The 18500-nt window shown below is 38.6% G+C and overlaps 1 protein-coding gene across 2 annotated transcripts; it reads right to left on the minus strand.

Moving 5' to 3' along the window:
- Positions 1-4310: 4310 nt before the first annotated feature.
- On the minus strand, positions 4311-16679 carry LIAS (lipoic acid synthetase; the record flags this gene model as incomplete). 2 transcript variants are annotated; one of them, XM_084233313.1, is made up of 10 exons in its annotated part: positions 16522-16679; positions 15975-16068; positions 15115-15195; positions 14009-14165; positions 13861-13918; positions 12036-12164; positions 9297-9442; positions 8183-8253; positions 7637-7748; positions 4311-4363 (listed from the first exon to the last, which is right to left on the minus strand). In XM_084233313.1, the coding sequence occupies exons 2-10, from the start codon at positions 16029-16031 to the stop codon at positions 4311-4313; spliced, it is 864 nt and encodes a 287-aa protein (XP_084089439.1). In that variant the 5' UTR covers positions 16032-16068; positions 16522-16679. The 2 variants fall into 2 exon arrangements, with proteins under 2 accessions (XP_084089439.1, XP_084089440.1); XM_084233314.1 differs by lacking the exon at positions 12036-12164 and having other exon boundaries at positions 16522-16649.
- Positions 16680-18500: the final 1821 nt, after the last annotated feature.

Consider the following 18500-nt stretch of genomic DNA (forward strand, 5'->3'; position numbering starts at 1 on the left):
TCTTTAAGAAAGTTTGCAGACCCAAGACTGGAATGTTTGAACATATGATGATGATGATCCCTTACTCATATGACTTTGAAGTGAGGATGAGCTTGTTCATTAGAATTTGCTTACATTTCTGCTTGAAAATATTCTCGTATTCCACTAAATAATTTTATATTCTCATAAAGGGATTGTAACTCAACGATATCTTGCCAAAGAAGATAGATTAGGCACTGGCTTTAAATTACTGGTGGAAGCAATGGGAGTGAAAGGATGGATGCAGGAAAATTCAGACTGGTGAGGGAAAGCAAGTTGTCTTTTGTCTGGAGCTGAAGGGTGTGTAAAGAGGAATAAGTGAAGACCGGAAGACAATGAAGGACAGACAGCCAAAAGCCTTGACTCAAGGATAAGTTTGGGCTTCATTTATTTATCAACATTGATGGTTATGCAACACTATGAAAATATTTATTGTCCTTGAGTTGAATGAACACATTAAAATGGTTGAAATCATAAATGGAAACACTGAAAGTTTTTTTTTTTAATGTAGTTATTTTCTTGGAAAAAAAATATATTTACTACCTTTCTTAGTCACACTAAAGAGACTCATCCTAGTTTTCAGATCTTATGTCCCAATGTAGATGTTACCATATATTGGGTTGTCATATTATTCTGTTTTTCTTTTCTTTTTTTAAAGATTTATCTACTTATGCATACAAGAACTGGGCTACAGGCCAGAGGTGCAGGGGGTGAGAGGATTCACCAGAGACAGAGTGGGGAGCAGAGAAGGCGGATTGACTGAAATATACTACTGAGGGCAGCAGGCAAAACAGGAGAGGTTTGCTGTACCATGAGGGTTAGCTCCCTGGCCCAGGATCGAACTCAAGCTATCAGGATGATAGCACTGAGACTTAACCCCTAGGTCACCAGGGAGGCCCCTATTTATTCATATACTGGCAGTGTATTCAAGTGTTAGAATAAAATCTAGAAATATATTCATTAGTGCCAGCTTTGAAAAATAATACTGGTGGGCCTCCCTGGTAGCGCAGCGCGTTGAGTGCAGTGCTATGTAGCTGTACACAGCCTCTGCAGCACCGGTTCGAATCCCAGTCAGCCAGGGAGATACCCACATGGCACGGCAGACCTCTCCTGTCTTGCCTGCTGCTCCCCTCAGCAGTGTATTTCAGTACATGTGCCTGTTCTGTTCCCCATTCTGTCTCTGGTGAATCCTTTCACCCCCCACACCTCTGGCCTGTACTCCAGTTCTTGTATGAATAAATAAATAAATCTTTAAAAAAAAAAATTCCAAAGCTATGAGATGCTTTCAGCTTCAAGTAAAGAACCCCCTATTCAGACGAGATCGGGCGCGTTCAGGGTGGTATGGCCGTAGACAAGAACCCCCTATTCAAACTGGCTGCATGAAGACATTCATTAACACCAAACAGTAAATGGGTGTCAGGGTTGGCTGATTCAGAAACTGGAAAAGCCAGGGGGACCTCTGTACTAGTTGATTTCTTAAAACCATGTGCATTTATTACTTATATTCTTTTTTTTTTTTTTTAGATTTATCTTTATTTATTTATTTATTTATTTATTTATTTATTTTATTTATACAAGCACTGGGTACAGTCAGAAGTGCAGGAAGGTGAGAGAATTCACCAGAGCCAGAGCGGGGAGCAGAGCAGGCAGAAGGACCGAAGTACACTGCTGAGGGGAGCAGCGGGCGGCAGGAGAGGTCTGCGCGCCATGAGGGACCCTCCTCTGGAGGCCGGGGAGCAACCGGGGATCGAACAGGCGCTGCAGAGGCTGCGGGCAGCTTCGCAACCCAGCGCTCAACCGCTGCGCCACGGGGGAGGCCCTATTACTTATATTCTTAAGAATGCCATTTGTGCTACTGAAAGATCAGACATACTGATATAGGCACAGATCAAATTTTAATACATTAGGGACCATTGGTGCATTAACTTGTGCTGCCTGAACAAGAATTTTTGTGGAAAACTTTTGCTATATCTGTGCATTTAAATGTGCATCATTGTTTAGGCAGATCAAAGCTCCGCCCTGGTCCTTTAAAATTCAAGTCTGCCCATTCTTGCACAGCTGTGAAGGGAGCATACTTCTAGAGCACGTTCACCACACTCAAAAGACCAGCAAGCCCCAGGCACTTGGTCACACAGATTCTGGTATAAGGGTCAGTTATGCAACCAGTGAATGAAAAACAAATCCAAAGATATAATTCATGATTGTGCTTTGAAATGCACATTTCCTGCTACTTGTCTTTCCTGTTTTTGAATTAAGTTTTATTGAAGGGTATCCTGAGACTGCATGATGAGGTATTTGAATTTTTTTATAATAGCAAATATTAGTAAATAGTAAAAATAGTTCACTATTTTTTAGCTGTATCACTCAGATTTTTCTCAATTCAGTGTAACTGAAATAAAACAAACGAATTAGACTGCTGAGGCTGACAAAAGACAGCAAGTGGGTTTTTTTTTTTTTTTGTTGGCTTTTTAAAAGATTTATTTATTTATAATTTTTTTTAAAAAAGATTTATTTATTTATTTATTTATTTATACAAGCACTGGGTACAGTCAGAAGCGTGGGAGGGTGAGAGAATTCACCAGAGCCAGAGCAGGGAACAGAGAAGACAGAAGGACCGAAGTACACTGCTGAGGGGAGCAGTGGGCGGCAGGAGAGGTCTGCGCGCCATGTGGGACCCTCACTCAGTGGCTGGGGAGCATCCGGGGATCGAACCGGCGCTGCAGAGGCTGCGGGCAGCTTCGCAACCCAGCGCTCAACTGCTGCGCCACCGGGGAGGCCCAGATTTATTTATTTATGGGAACAAGAACTGGGGTACAGGCAGAGTTGCAGAGGGTGAGAGGATTCACCAGAGACAGAGTAGAGAACAGAACAGGCAGACTGACTGAAATACATTGCTGAGGGGAGCAGTGGGCGAGTCAGGAGAGGTCTGACCATGTGGGTCACCTCCCTGGCTGGGGATAGCTTCATAGTGCTGCGTCTTAACCCCTTGTGCCATGAGGGAGGCCCAAGACCACAAGTGTTATCCATGACTCCCAATTTGATATTTGTATGTATCAAAATAGCTTCATGTTATCATTCACTATTTTGATATAAGGCTGTTACAAATCTGAAACTTTAATATACATTTGTGCTAATGTCACTGTAATTATTTTACTTTGGGGTTCAGTGAAAATTTCATTTGATAATTATTTTTCTGCTAAAAATAGGTTCATTACCATTGGCCTATGCAGTACAAGATTAGAAGACATCCAGAATGTCACAAAATCTGAATCTGAGTAATAATCCATTTTTCCTGTGAAATATGAGATTTTGAGGAAGGTAGTTGCCATGGGTGTTCACATTTAAAGTTGATGAGATTAATTTTAAACAACCAAATTTATTAGTATCTATAAAGTGAGTCAAGGAATATATTTATCAGTCCTCTAAGTTAAATTACAATGTGATTTTCAAGATTATATGCTACTTCTATAAAAACAGTAGTACATTAGAAATCCAAAACAGAATTGGCTATCCATATAACAAATTTTACAATATAGCGATTTCAGAACCTCCTTTGTGAGAGGTAGTAGAAAGACAAGATGCGGTGTCAAAAGATGATTTTGAGTACTAGTCCTTAGGTCATGCTGTCTTTGGGTCACTGTTATCCTATAATACACCCACCTCACCAGGTGGAATGAGGATTGAAAGGGATAGTAAATATGGATGTAGCAAAGTACTATAAAAAGAGGCTTAATGTATTCTTAGGTTCTGTTTCCCTATATTGGATATCATAGTCTTAGTTTCATAGAGATCCTAAACAAGTATCAGTGCAAAACTACTTGGCAGATCTGAAGTAGTCATACCAAAGAGTGAACATTCCAACTCTTAAACCCATCTAGATTATGCCAATGTTATATTCCGCAACGAATATATGCCAATGACAAGCAAGCTGACTATGCTCTTAATCTATATTGGCTGTTTCCTTATGAAACAGAAATAAAATGTGGGAATGATATACAGATAAGTGACTTAACAAAAATCTTTTTGAAGTTTTTAATGTATTTTTAAATTATACGGTTCACAGTAAATTCTTACAAAGGTATTTTATGATTGCATCACAGCAAGCCATTGCATGTTGGGACAAAGAACATAAGCTAAAAGACAAATGAATCACTAGAATTAAATATGCACAGCTTATTTACATTTTCTTAAAACAAAAAATCAGGGCTGTCCAGCAGCATCTAGGCATACTGCTACCACCTCTGTTACCAACTGGAATCAAAGTTGAAACATTCCTGTGATCTTGTTAAGTATTAGAGGGCTTTGGTTTTTCTTTTAGCAACCAGATTTTTCAGGAAAAATTCACCTATTAGAAAAACATGAAAATATATTAATATCATTTTAAAGTAAATTTCAGAACAATGATTCTGTTTCCCCTTAAAGATCACTTTCAGATTGACTGTATTTCTTCTTTTTAAATCTCAATGGCAATACTTTTCTAACCTCTTATATCTTCTACTTGGCCCTTTCCCTGCAATAATGATCAGCTATCATTCCTTAAAAAAAAAATTATCACTGCAGTGTCTACTATTATTCTTTGCAGTAAATCAATCTTATAAAGGGTGACTATTGTATCTGTGGGTCTGCTTCTGTACATTTTTTCCACTTTATGTGCACTATCTATTCCTCATCAGTGACAAAGTATTGCTGCTGGCACAATTCATTTCAGAGAGCAATTCTGCTACATTATTAGCCTGGATCTGATGTTTATAAAACAGACTGCGTTGCAGTTGAGCAGACTCATCTGATGGAATCTCTGTAGCTTATTCCCCTCTAGGGAAGCAAGAGCTCTTCATTTATAATGGGCTTTCTCTCTACTCCCTAATTTGGGCCTGGGCAGTAAGTTAGCTGCTTAGAGGGCACATTCACTTTTCTGGTCATTAGGGTCCATTTAACCTGTCATGGGTATAGCACGGCCTGATAGAAGTGGCAGAGCTCAGCACTAGAGGCTGGAGGAGTCTAATTTTTTTTGCCATCTTAATATAGTAGAAACGCAATGACTATATTTGTAAACAGTCACCAGAATCCTAAGGCTCTACCCTAACCAGGTAATAGAGAATAATCCATGTTTCATCTAAGCATCTATCTAAATATGGAATAATCCATATTTCATCTAAGTCTGACAGGAATAGAACCAGCGTTGTCAGACCCTAATCCATTATTTGAGTCTAAGGCACTACATGCCAGAATTCAACCTTTTACTGGTAATTTTAAAAGTGTAAGTCTTAGTGCACTTCCATATAAATGTTAGAAAATTTCAAAAAAAAAAAAAACCCCACAAAAACTCAACAAAATAAAAAACCCTTTCAAATGGTACCATTCTACTTTAACCATTCTGGAAACTTATGTTGTTTTATATATGTTGTTATCTTACCAGCAGCACTACTTAAAAAATTAAATCACTTATAATTACTGGCCTCCATAGTCCCCACATCTTGTCACTGCTGAATCAAATTCTAAGGTTTCATAACTATTATGTATTTATTTATTTATTCATTCATTCATTTATTTATGCATACTGGGGTATAGGCCAGAGGTAGAGGGGGTTGTGTGAGAGAGAATTCACCAGAGACAGAGGGGAACAGAACAGGTGGATGGACTGAAATACACTGCTGAGGGGAGCAGCAGGTGAGATAGGAGAGGTCTGCTGCGCCATGTGGGCAGGTCCCTGGCCAGGGATCGACCTCGTGCTGCAGAGGCTGTGGACAGCTTCATAGGTTGCGTCTTAACCCCTTGCGCCACCAAGGAGGCCCTTGAATTTCTTTATAGGACTATACTATTTTTTTTTTCTTTTTCCACTCCTTAGGAATATACTGAGTATTACTAATAATTGAACATTACATTTACAAATAATTTATGCTAATTTAAATATACTTATGATTTAGAACACAACATTTAACACATTTAAAAGATCATTAACATAGTTGAGACATATGCAAATATTAACTATTCGCTCTTTAAAAAAATACAATTGCTAAGTATAAATAACAGAGAAAACACCATAAACATCTTTTGGATTAAATTAAGTCCTCAGATACGTTCTTTTTTTTTTTTTAATAGAGGCATGTTTTATTTATTTATTTGTTTGTTTGTTTTGTTTATACATGCACTGGGTACAGTCAGAAGCGTGGGGGGGGGGGGCGAGAGAATTCACCAGAGCCAGAGCAGGGAGCAGAGCAGGCAGAAAGACCGAAGCAGGGGCCTCCCCGGTGGCGCAGCAGTTGAGCGCTGGGTTGCGAAGCTGCCCATGGCCTCTGTGGTGCCGGTTTGATCCCCGGCTGCTCCACGGCCACCGGAGGTGGGTCCCACATGGCGCGCAGACCTCTCCTGCCGCCCGCTGCTCCCCTCAGCAGTGTACTTCGGTCCTTCTGCCTGCTCTGCTCCCCGCTCTGGCTCTGGTGAATTCTCTCACCCTCCCGCGCTTCTGACTGTACCCAGTGCATGGATAAACAAAAACAAAACAAACAAACAAACAAATAAATAAAAATAAAAACATGCCTCTATAAAAAAAAATTAGTTCAAAATCATTTAAAAAATAAAAAAAAAGAAAGACCGAAGCACATTGCTGAGGGGAGCAGCGGGCGGCAGGAGAGGTCTGCGCGCCATGTGGGACTCTCCCCAGGTGGCTGGGGAGCAGCCGGAGATCGAACCGGCGCCGCAGAGGTCGCCGGCAGCTTTGCAACCCAGTGCTCAACCACTGCGCCACCGGGGAGGCCCCCTTCAGATATGTTCTTATAGATGTTTTGATCACAATTACACACATCTTTTTTTTATCCCTTGGATAAGAGTTTTCTTTTTTTTTAAAGATTTATTTTCATTTATGCATACAGAACTGGGGTGTAGGCCAGAGGTGGGTGGGGGGAGGTGAGAGGATTCACCAGAGACAGTGGGTAGTAGAACAGGCAAATCTACTGAAATACACTGCTGAGGGGAGCAGTGGGCAAGACAGGAGAGGTCTGCTGCACCATGTAGGTTAGCTCCCTGGCCAGGGATCAAACTCATGCCACAGTGGCTGCCAATAGCTTGATAGTGCTGAGACTTAACCCTTTGTGCCACTAGGGAGGCCCAAGAGTTTTATTTTCATAAGTCAGCTCAAGCTACCAATCAAAGTAAGAGCTGGTGAAAAAGGTGAAAAATTGTACTGATGTTAGTCAAAACACTGACAATTTCTAGAAGGAAAATAATCTTACGGATATTTTTCTTGTTGCTCTGGGAGGATAAAAACACAAAGATATTAATGGTACAAGTAGTAATGCTATCAGAAAGGCAGTTTTCAGGGTTTAAATTGATCTGAAATTGGGAGTTTGGTGATATAGTTGGCATCACTGTCATATAAATATACATTTTTTTTAAAAATCAGGTTACATGCTGACTGCTATTTGTCATTTATGAATATCCATCATTGAAGTCCACACAAGAATAAACTGATGACAAAAGCTAGACTTATGAAGCAAGTTCCTAAGGATGTTCCAGAAAAAAAATTTTGGTTGTCACAAAAGACAGCAAAAAGAGATGAAAATCTCCTTGAGCTTAACATGGAAACAATGGTCTGTAAAGCCACCCCCGCAGTCCAGCTTACCTGCTTTATATGAAGATCGCACCAGAGGGCCACTTGCAGTGTAATGAAACCCAAGTTCATTTCCTACTTTTTCCCAATATTTGAACTTTTCAGGAGTAATATATTCTTCAACCTGGATTCAAAAGATTAATTTTCAGATTCCAGAATTTCCCTTCTGGAAATTAAGATTCTTAAGCTTATGTCTTGCTGGTCTTGGAATTTTCTGCTTATTAGCATTGTGTCTGGCACATAGTCACAACTGAATAAAAGTTTCTTGAATGAATGAATGTCTAATATGGAAATAGAAAGATCAAATCCCAAGATCACAAGATGTGAGTGCAATTTCCCAACTTTTACACTGTACATTAATGTACAGAAAGTCATATATGTAAGTGGCAGCAAGTAAATGCCAGTGCAGCTGCTTTATGCAGATACTAAAATGGAAACTGGGCCTTAGAAATTTACACTAAGAGGTCAGCGACTTCTAAATTTTACCTACTGACAACAGGTCAATAAAAATTTAATACAAATTACTAATAAACATTTGGTAACTCAGGATAGCTATACCTTAAGGTGACGCTTTGTTGGCTGCATATATTGTCCTAAAGTCAAACAGTCCACATCTGCCTCACGAAGGGCTATAGGAAAAAAAGCACACATGACTTCCACAGGTATTTCTACAATGCTAAAATCGTACATTTAAGCACATAATTTTACTCCAGAAAAGTGTGAACTTTTATGCTGCCCTGCAGTCCTCAGGTTGGGGAATAAGACTACACCCATCCATTCTCAAGTACTTAGGTGCTCATATAGTAAGGACTGAAAACACAGGCATGATTAAAAGTATCGTTAGGGGTAGATAGGTATAAAGATAACTCTAATACTATGGAAAAAATGTTAAAATAGGGTGTTTAGGGCAGGATTCTGGTAGGCAGAAAAGATGAAGGAAACCACATATGGAAGGTCTGAAAACACTCATATGATAGACCAGACATATTATGATAGGCTTTTACTAAATGTACAAGAACTGCTTTGGGAGATGTGATTTAATTTCCGACACATTAGAATCTTTATAGTAAAACTACATGTATTATGGCAAAGGACAGATTTTAATTACTATTTGAACTTTCTTTTCTTTGAACCAAAAACAACTACAAAGTAGGCCAAGGATCCTCTGGAAAATAAGTTTTTATATTTAAAAATGTAAAAAGCCTAAGAATCACAAAACAATTAAGCTTATGGGACTAAAGTTCAGCAAACCCGAAAGCACATCATATTTTATGACACAGCCATGGTAAGCTCTTCCTAAAAGGCCTGGCTTTATCTTAGTCATCTCTGAGCTGTTAGTGCCTGCCAGAGCTCATGGTACCTGGGTGGCTTTCAAAAATTATCCATCGACTAAGTAAGTGAACAAAATCATGTTTTCATTGATAAAAGGGTATAGAATAAAATGGGGCATAAATGTCATGTTCTGAGCTTCCTGTTTACATTTCATAAAGTCTAAGAAACCACGCTTCCTTTCCTTTCAATGTTACTGTTAATAATCATATTCTTTACTTTGTTCTTAATGGCATTTTCATGAGCCTCTGGAGGAAAGAAAAAATTTAACAAGGTCTTTAAAACAGGTTTCTGCTATTACTCAAATTAAATGGGATAATTTTTCATTTTTCAATTGCTTTACCTTTCATCGTTGCATATACTTGCTCGTCATTCTCACCTAAACCCAACATTATAGATGTTTTAGAAATAACATCTGGCTGAACCTCCTTGGCATGTTTCAGTACCCGCAGAGACTGGTCAAAATTGGCCCGGGGATCACGGACTTTCCTTGAAAACAACAGGGATGTTGTCAGCAAGAATAACCACAAGCTCATCTAAATATATACAGTTACCCAAGCAACCTGACAGACCAGAAAAGTATACATTCTGGACATTGTGTTACACCAAAGGTAGCATTTGTGCACAACTGCCTGTTACTGTAGTAAAGAAAATAAGGCTTCATGGGGCTACTAGTTCTGTCTACTTTGGAGATCTTACAAACCAGGAGTAGAGAAAAATAGAATTCAGCTTATGAATACCTTGTGAAACTAGAATTTGGAAACTGAGAATGAGTGAGTGTATGGGGTAGTCAAGAGAGAAGAGTAAGAGTAGAAGTAAGGAAAATCTGATACTAAACAAAGAAAAAATTGTTTAACTTGAACCCACATTTCAGAGGTTTGAAAGTTTTATGTTCTTTTCTAAAGACTAAGCTGCCCTCTGTTGGTGAGTATATGACATTGTATGTCTTAAGTGGAAAAAAAAAAAAAAAAAAAGCACAATTCTGGAATTTTCACCAGGAAGGATGATTAAGTGAAACCAGGGAAATTGGCACCCACTGGTGGTGGTATCATGAGATAGGACAGGGAAGGAATAGACTGTGCTGGACTTTAACAGTGGCCAAACCACCATTACTTAAATGGCAACAAGGCCCAAAGGACAGGAAGTTGGCTGATGTTATACCAGCAATTATTTGAATTCTAATGTACATTTATTTTGTTTACTGATCTATTCTTTTTTTTTTTTAAAGATGATTTTTTTTTTTAATAGAGGCATGTTTTATTTATTTATTTGTTTGTTTGTTTTGTTTATACATGCACTGGATACAGTCAGAAGCGCGGGAGGGTGAGAGAATTCACCAGAGCCAGAGCGGGGAGCAGAGCAGGCAGAAGGACCGAAGTACACTGCTGAGGGGAGCAGCGGGCGGCAGGAGAGGTCTGCGCGCCATGTGGGACCCTCCTCCAGTGGCCGGGGAGCAACCGGGGATCGAACCCGCGCTGCAGAGGCCGCGGGCAGCTTCGCAACCCAGCGCTCAACCGCTGCGCCACCGGGGAGGCCCTACTGATCTATTCTTTTCAATCAGAGAATAATTCACAAAGGAGGCAAATCTATGAGTTTAAAAATAACCACAAAACTTGCAATACATATTTTTTTAAATTTAAAATTAAAAAAATTAAATTTTAATTTATGTTCTCTCATGCTAATTTATGACTTAATGGAAATTCTGCTTACCAAACACACTTCTTCCAAGTTTTATAACACAGACTATATAGAAGCTAATAAACCACTGCCAAATACCTTACTAAAATTAAATAAAATTAACATACTAATTTTGCCTGAAGGTTAAAATGATTATTTTCTGAAATATTAATAAAGTCATTGATACGGAATAATATTACACAATTAGTCCTCAGTGCTAAAACTATTCAGAAGAGATGGAATACTTTGTGGATGTCACAGTGTCTACTTTTTAAAAGCAATCTGAAATATATCTGAATGATACCAGTTTTTCTTCTGTACTATTTTTATATGTATAATATCCAAATGTATTTTTAGTCATTTTATTTTGAAATTACAAAGCAATTGTATTATGTATTTTTTTCTTTTTGAAAACTGCTTTTTGAAAAAAATTACTCATTAGTACTTGCAATATACTATTTTTTTCTTTGTAAACCTTATTTATTGATTTACATTTTATTTTTTTATCATCAGCATTTAATTTTTAAAATTTTAAAATTTTATATATTTTTACATCATTTTTCATTTTTGCACAATGTATGCATTTTCATCTTTGTTATAGTTGATTTACATTTTTTTAAATAATAGTTTTATTTATTTTTTAAAGATTTATTTATTTTTATACAAGAGCTGGGGTACAGGCCAGAGGCGTGGGAGGGTGAGAGGATTCACTCTATGGGGGTTGGGGGGCGGGGAAAGGAGGGATTGGGGTCAAAATAAGGGGGTTGCAATTGTATGGGGAATATAAAAATAAAATTTATTAAAAAAAAAAAAGTAAATCAGGGCCTCCCCCATAGTGCAGCAGGTTGAGTGCGGTGCAGTGAAGTTGTCTGCAGCCTCTGCAATGCCTGTGCAATATATTATTTTTTAAAAAGGGAAAAAAAGATGTTCATTCTGTGTGTATGTATAAAAATATAGATACATGTAGAAATATATAAATATATACTTAGTAGCTAACTGGGGTGCAGGCCAGAGGTATGCGTATGTGTGTGTGTGTGCGTGTGTGCGTGAGACGGTTCACCAGAGGCAGAGTAGGAAGCAAAACAAGCAGACTTACTGAAACACATTGCTAAGGGAAACAGCGGGTAAGACAAGAGAGGTCTACTGGGCCATATGTGTTAGCTCCCTGGTGGGGATTGAACCCAGGCTGTTGCTTAGTAGTGAGTAATTGAAATTATGAGGTGGAATGTTAGAGGTGATGTTTATGCTCTTTTTGTTGGCTACATTTTCTGATTTCCTTGGAACGGACATATATTGTTTTGTTTTATAAACAAAGAGTGTTCCCTTTGTGAAAGTCAAACACAAAGTTTTCTCCAGAATATCTGACCCTCTTAAATTCCCCACATTACCCTGTACATGTAATCACCTCTGCAATTCTGGAACTGTTTCTATATTATGTGCATATACATCTAATCCTGACAAAGCAACTTTTTCTATTGCTTTAAGATCTCCTCGGAAATCAGGGGTGAGACATTCCACAAGAATTCTTGGATTCCTAAAGGGGAAAAAGATAAGTATCAAATTGAAGAAAAGAAATAACGTAAATGTTGCTCAAAATAGAAATTAGAAATTACCAGTACTCATTCAGTATCAGTTTCAACACAATAATCTTTAGAACTTTGCCAAGGAAACAGTTATACAAATGTTCACCTATGAATTGTTGTATGAAAAAAAAATTAAAAACAGATCAAATAATACATACCCAGCAGCTAAAATACATCTGCATGCAAATACTGATTAGAAAAAAATTTAAGATTATAACTCTTCAACCTTATTGAGTAGATACACTAAATATATCTTTTTTTATTCTTTGTAATACAAAATGGAATACTTCTTACGTGAATGTAAATAATATTTGACTAATTTTGATCTTTTTAAAATTCACCAAATGGTGCCCTCCTTCCTTCTTCTAGGCAATTATTTCACAAGTGCTGTGGGTTTTAAAAATGATTTTCTGAGTAGCTAAGTCATGAACTTGACTTAAATGAAAAACAAGCTAAACATTAATCTTCCACTTATGTCAGGCTGTATCTATGCATTCAAACATTAAAATGTAAACTGGCTCATAGAGTTGTTCCCTTTGATAGCAGTAGAAAAGACTGGGAAAGCTGACAATTTTTCTCACAAATCCAATGGCAGTTTCTAGAGCAGTTTACTGAGAACAGATGTAGAAGGACCTCATATATACCGCTCATGATTAAGGGTTGCTGAAAGAACACATTATATAACCCACTGCTTTTTTTTAACTGCAAGTTGAGACTGATAAGTGGCCTATGGATAAGTGCGTTGCAAACAATTTTTTTTAAAGATTTATTTATTTATTCATACAAGAACCAGGGTACAGGTCAGATGTGCGGGAGGGTGAGAGGATTCACCAGAGACAGAGCAGGGAGCAGAACAGGCAGATGACAGAAGTACACTGCTGAGGGGAGCAACGGGCACGACAGGAGAGGTCTGCCGCACCATGTGGGACCCTCGTCGGCTGACTGGGATTGAACCGGCGCTGCAGAGGCTGCAGACAGCTTCACAGCGCGGCGCTCAACTGCCTGCACTGCCAGGGGAGGCCCTTGCAAACAATTTTTTTAATGAGGTATAAAAAACTAGAAAACATTACTGGAATCAATGGAAAAATACAAAATATGCTAGGTGCTAGACTAGAACTGAGCTGTAGGAAATCAGCATTCTTATGCTTTTTAAACTCCTCTTTTATACTTTTTAAATAAATGGGATTAAAAAATTAATAATAATGTGAATTATGGGTAAAATTCCCAGGGCATATGATTATGGAGAAAATCCATATCAAGACTAGCATAATGTAGGAGCTTATCTCTGGAATATGATTTATTCAAAATCAGTGCAACGAAGACTACAATTTTACACTTCCCTTAAAAATTACCCAAAGTCTAGACTAACACTAAAACTTCAAATATGGAAGGATTCTATGGAGTAAAGGTACTGGGTAAGTTTGTGTTGCTGAATCTTATGCGTATCTGCAAACATGTATCTCTATGTTCAAATATGTTTGAACATACTGAAGAAACACCATACAATTTCCAAGAGATTATCAGAGGCTTATAACCCCTCAAAAAGGGTAATATCCATTTCTTTAAGGTAAAGACCTTAAATAAGCTGAATTTATCAGGGGTCAAAACAAGTCCTTAAATTATATAAGCAAATACAAAAACAAGTACCTCTCCTTCAAGTATGACACAGTCTTTGCAAAGTGCTCAGCTCCTCCATCAGGCATATCTAGAAACAAAAAAGCCCCCTGCTCATGCAGATGTCACAACTCAATAATAGTCAATTTCTGGAAGAAGTATTGATGACAGACACACTGACCATCTCGATCCACAGATGTCAGGACAACATAATCCAGACCCCACTCTGCTATTGCTTTTGCAGTATTGTAGGGCTCATTGGCATCCAGTGGAGGTGGATTTCTTGAAGTCTTAACAGAACAAAATCTGCAACCTCTTGTACATGTGTCACCCATTAACTAAAACAGAGATGTTACAACTGATATCAAATAGACAAATGACCCTCAAAATACATTGAGAGAATAAAGCAAGTTGCAAAGAATAGCTCAGTTTGAGTCTGCTTATAAGAAATTTGAATACTCACAGCTAAACAAAATGTAGTTAAGAAATACAAATATACACAGTAAAACTAGAAAGAAAAGGAAATGACAGCTCAGAATTAAGAATACTGTTATGGGAAAAGGAAAGGAGATGAAGAAAGGATACATGGGGTTCAGATACAATGCTAATGCTTTATTCTCAAACTGGAGGTAAACTGCGTATCAGTATCCTCTCTGACTTACACATATGTTATAAAGATTCTTTTGTATATATGCAATGTTAACAAAACTGATTTTAAAATATATTCAATTAACATACTAGAATGTAGGTCTCTGTTGGCCGGTGGAATGAGAGCAAGCATCAAGCAGAAGTTTCAAATGTGCACTAATAGCTAGCTTGTCCTCTGTGTTCCTTGCATTCTTTATGAAAAAATACGCCTTGGAAAGCTGCTGATCTAAGGAGAATAAGGTGCCAGAGCAGATCTGAATTTAACCTACTTCCTAGAGTCCAATTTAGCCCCCATCAAGATCAACTGAGCCCCATGAGAGAGAGCCCCTAAAAGACCCATGAGAGAGAATAATTAATGCTCGTTGTAGAGGAGAAAGGAAGTTAAGCTATCATGAGTTACAATTTCAAAAATTAATAGAAGAGCTAATGCAAGGCAGTAAATGTGCAACTGTCAGATGAAAGAATCAATAATAAGATTTATCCAGAAAGGAGTATGACTTTTCCATCAGGTTTTTTTTTTTTTGCACATGTAAACTCATATGTGATGAAACATGACCAGATTCATAGTGTACCTTTTTAGGAAAAAGGCAAAATATTTCCTTTCTAAACTAAAACTTTAAAGTTTAAAGCTGGCCTTACCATGATTGTGGCTGTGGCGGTGGCAAATTCTCCACCTCCCCAACATTCTCCAATATTGGGACATCGAGCTTCCTCACAAACCTAAAAGGAAAAGGGAACTCAATACAATCAGGCTGAAAATATTTACCAGTTGAACAAATTAAAGACCAGTATTTTAAACCACCCACTCTTTATAACATTTATTAAGAAATTCACTATTCAAAAAGGACACTAAAATATCAAACTACATATATTAGAATCTCTCCCCCTTTTAAATTGAGGTACCATTGGTTTGCAACACTGTGTATGTTTTAGCAGCACACCTCTTCAAATATATGTAACACATGGTCAGAATCCAAGATTTGTTTTGGTCTTGTTTCACCTTTTCATTTGCTTTGTTTCTTTTATACTTCACATATACATGAAATCAAATAACATTTTTAAGTTAAAAAACATATGAATATATTTATTTTATATGTGCAAAACAAAGTCTGGAACACTATATATTAAATATTTAAAGAGATATAGTTAACATCTGGAATCATGTATATGACATTTCACATTTAATATTTATGCTCCTTCCAACAAGCCATATACTTAATTTGTACAATAAAACAAACAAAAAGTCCCTGATTTCCTAAGTTGCAGGAAAAAAGACCTCATTTTTTTATACTATTAAATGAGAGGTTAAGAAATACATACATTTTTTCATTCTTTTCAGGGAAAGTGATTTTTAAAATGGATTTCCATTACTGATAGTAATGTATCACTAAATATCTTTGCTTTCCTTATTAATAGCAACATGTATTTTGTTAATTTCAAAATTATATGTATGTAGAAACATGATTTTGGGAGGAATATTTAAAATTTTGTCGACTTACTGTATGGAGATTTAAATTCCGCAATGTATTTTTCAGTTTATTGTAATTTTTCCCCATGGGAATCTCTGTCTTTAGCCATGGAGGTAGTCTTAACCTGAGGAAAGCCAAACATAACTATTCATTAACAAGTATGTCCCAAATAATCTCACATTAAGTTACTTTGCTTTATTACAATGCCTAGTTGAGAGGGTTTTTTCCCTATAAACCTGGATTAAGGGCCTCCTTGGTGGTACAACAGGTTAAGTCGCAGCACCATGAAGCTAACCTCAGCCACTGCAGCAGGAGTTCAATCCTTGGCCAGGATGCTGACCCACGTGGCACAGAGACCTCTCCTGTCTCCCCACTGCTTCCCCTGGCAGTGTATTTCAGGTGATCCACCTGTTCTGCTTCCCACTCTGTCTAAGATGAATCCTCTCACCCCCCTCCCTGCACCTCTGGCCTGTACCCCAGTTCTTGTATTCATAAATAAATCTTTAAAAAAATAATGAAATTAAAATGATGCATGTTGAAAGAATGGGACATTAAAGTTATCCCAAATTTCAATTACCTTTCTCCTTTCTGGCGTTTTAAGTTTCCTTTATATTCACTCCAGGTGCTCTTGTCTGCAAGGTCACCAGATACAAAATCTTGAAGGTCTGGTCCATTCTGTAAAAATTCCTTTTTTTTATCTGGCAAGGAACTTACTGCTCTGATTGGACTGTATACATATCTTGCAAATATCTAAAAAAAAAAAAAAGTTCATTATGACATGTATTTATAACAATTTAGTTTTAACCTACCTTAATATTTAAATGAAGGGTAAAGCCAGAGAACTGATTCAGAAATTATGTCAAGCTATTGACAAGCTCTATATAGGAACTTAGAATCTAAGATTAAAGAGGGCTCAAGGAAAATAAACCAAACCTCAAGGAGTATTGGAATTAACTATTTACTATTAGATTTAGAAATCTTTGCAAATGGCTAACCTATATCACATTTTCATGCATCCCACTTAACAAATAATAAAATTCTGTCCTTCATCAAGTAAACAGCAGAGATGCCATAGCTGTAACTTTTCTATTCCTAACTTGAAGTCAGGAAAGTTTAAAAGGAAACTAATTTGCAATTAGTTCCTCTGCTTTACCTTTGACTAAGCAGAGGTGTTAACAAGGTAATACTCGGCTGGTTTTAGAGAACTGGAGGAGAGACAAAGCAAACTTTACGTTGTTTTAATTTTCTAGGTTACATTGTTGGCAGTAGGGCAGTCACGCGAAACACAGCTGTTGACCATAGGAAAACAGTGGCTTCTAGATTTAACATAGACGTGTACAAGAAAACCAGAACACTATAAAAGTCACGAACCAGTACAAGTAACACCAAAGAACCGTCAAAAGAAATTCAGAAAGTCCTTTACGGTGCTGCACGTGGAATGACACTGGTCTATAGTTTCCGTTAAAATCTAAGCACAGTTTTGTGTTGTCCACTCCAGTGCGATGCCTAATACACAGTAAGAGTCCAATACAGTAATTTGGGGTGCTCACACTACTCCAATAGTGCTCCAATAAAAACAGGGTGCAAATCACGCAGATTAGCGGGAGGGTAGGGGGGTGGTAAGGGGGGAGGTGGGTTAGTCGCTCTTAGCGCAGGCCAGAGAGACCGATAAACAAATCAGCACTAAAGACACCGTCACCCGGGTGTCCGGAGAATTAAGTGTAATGCCACGCGAAAAAAACTTAGACCTATGCCTGGCTAGAAGTAAACGATCAGTAAGTGCCACCTTGTTATTGGGCGCTCTAAAGGAAGGGGAACCCCCAAGCCCACGCCCACACCCACGCCCCTCCGCTCACCCGGGGCCCCGAGGAGAGGGCGACGCCCCCGCAGAGCAGAGACATTCCCTAGTTTTTTCCCTTGCAGGGTGGAAGTATTGCTAATTCACGGGAAAAGACAGATCGACAAGCCGTCGCTCGGCTTGTGACGGAAATCCTGCGCCACCACAAATATAAAGAACCTGAACTGCTCCGCAATTGGCTGCTTTGGCCTACTGGCGTCGCGCGCTCATGACGCACTACGCAAGTTCCTTACGGCCTACAAGAACGTAATGACGAAAGACGCTCTCTCTTTGCCGCATCTACTGCGAGGTGAGGGGTTGTTGGTCACGGTGGGCTCTTTGAATCTGAAGCCATCGGCTCTGGGGAAGCCAGCGGCGCGGTTTTGTCGCTCGAAGCACTTACACCTGTTGTCTCCCTGCCGTGTGGATATGGCAGCGCTGGGATTTGAGCGCTGTTCTGAGCTTGTAGGCCTCCCGCCCTTAGCCTTGCCGCGATGGCGCCGTCCTGATAGAACTCCCAGCCTGGGCTGAGAGGCAGTTGGCCAAGTGGGCCTCCCAGGCCAGGACACATTTAGGGCCGTTCTCCGTGTTAGTCCTTCGGTATTCTCCCCGGGATGGCTCCCTGCCGGTCTCCGGTAGGAGCGGAGCTCAGTGTAGGGTAGTTTGGTCGGAAACAGGTCCTGCGCTGGCCTTCTTATCCCAAGTGTTTGTGTTTCAGA

This window comes from Talpa europaea (assembly GCF_964194135.1).
Source record: "Talpa europaea genome assembly, chromosome: 5".
Taxonomy (NCBI): domain Eukaryota; kingdom Metazoa; phylum Chordata; class Mammalia; order Eulipotyphla; family Talpidae; genus Talpa; species Talpa europaea.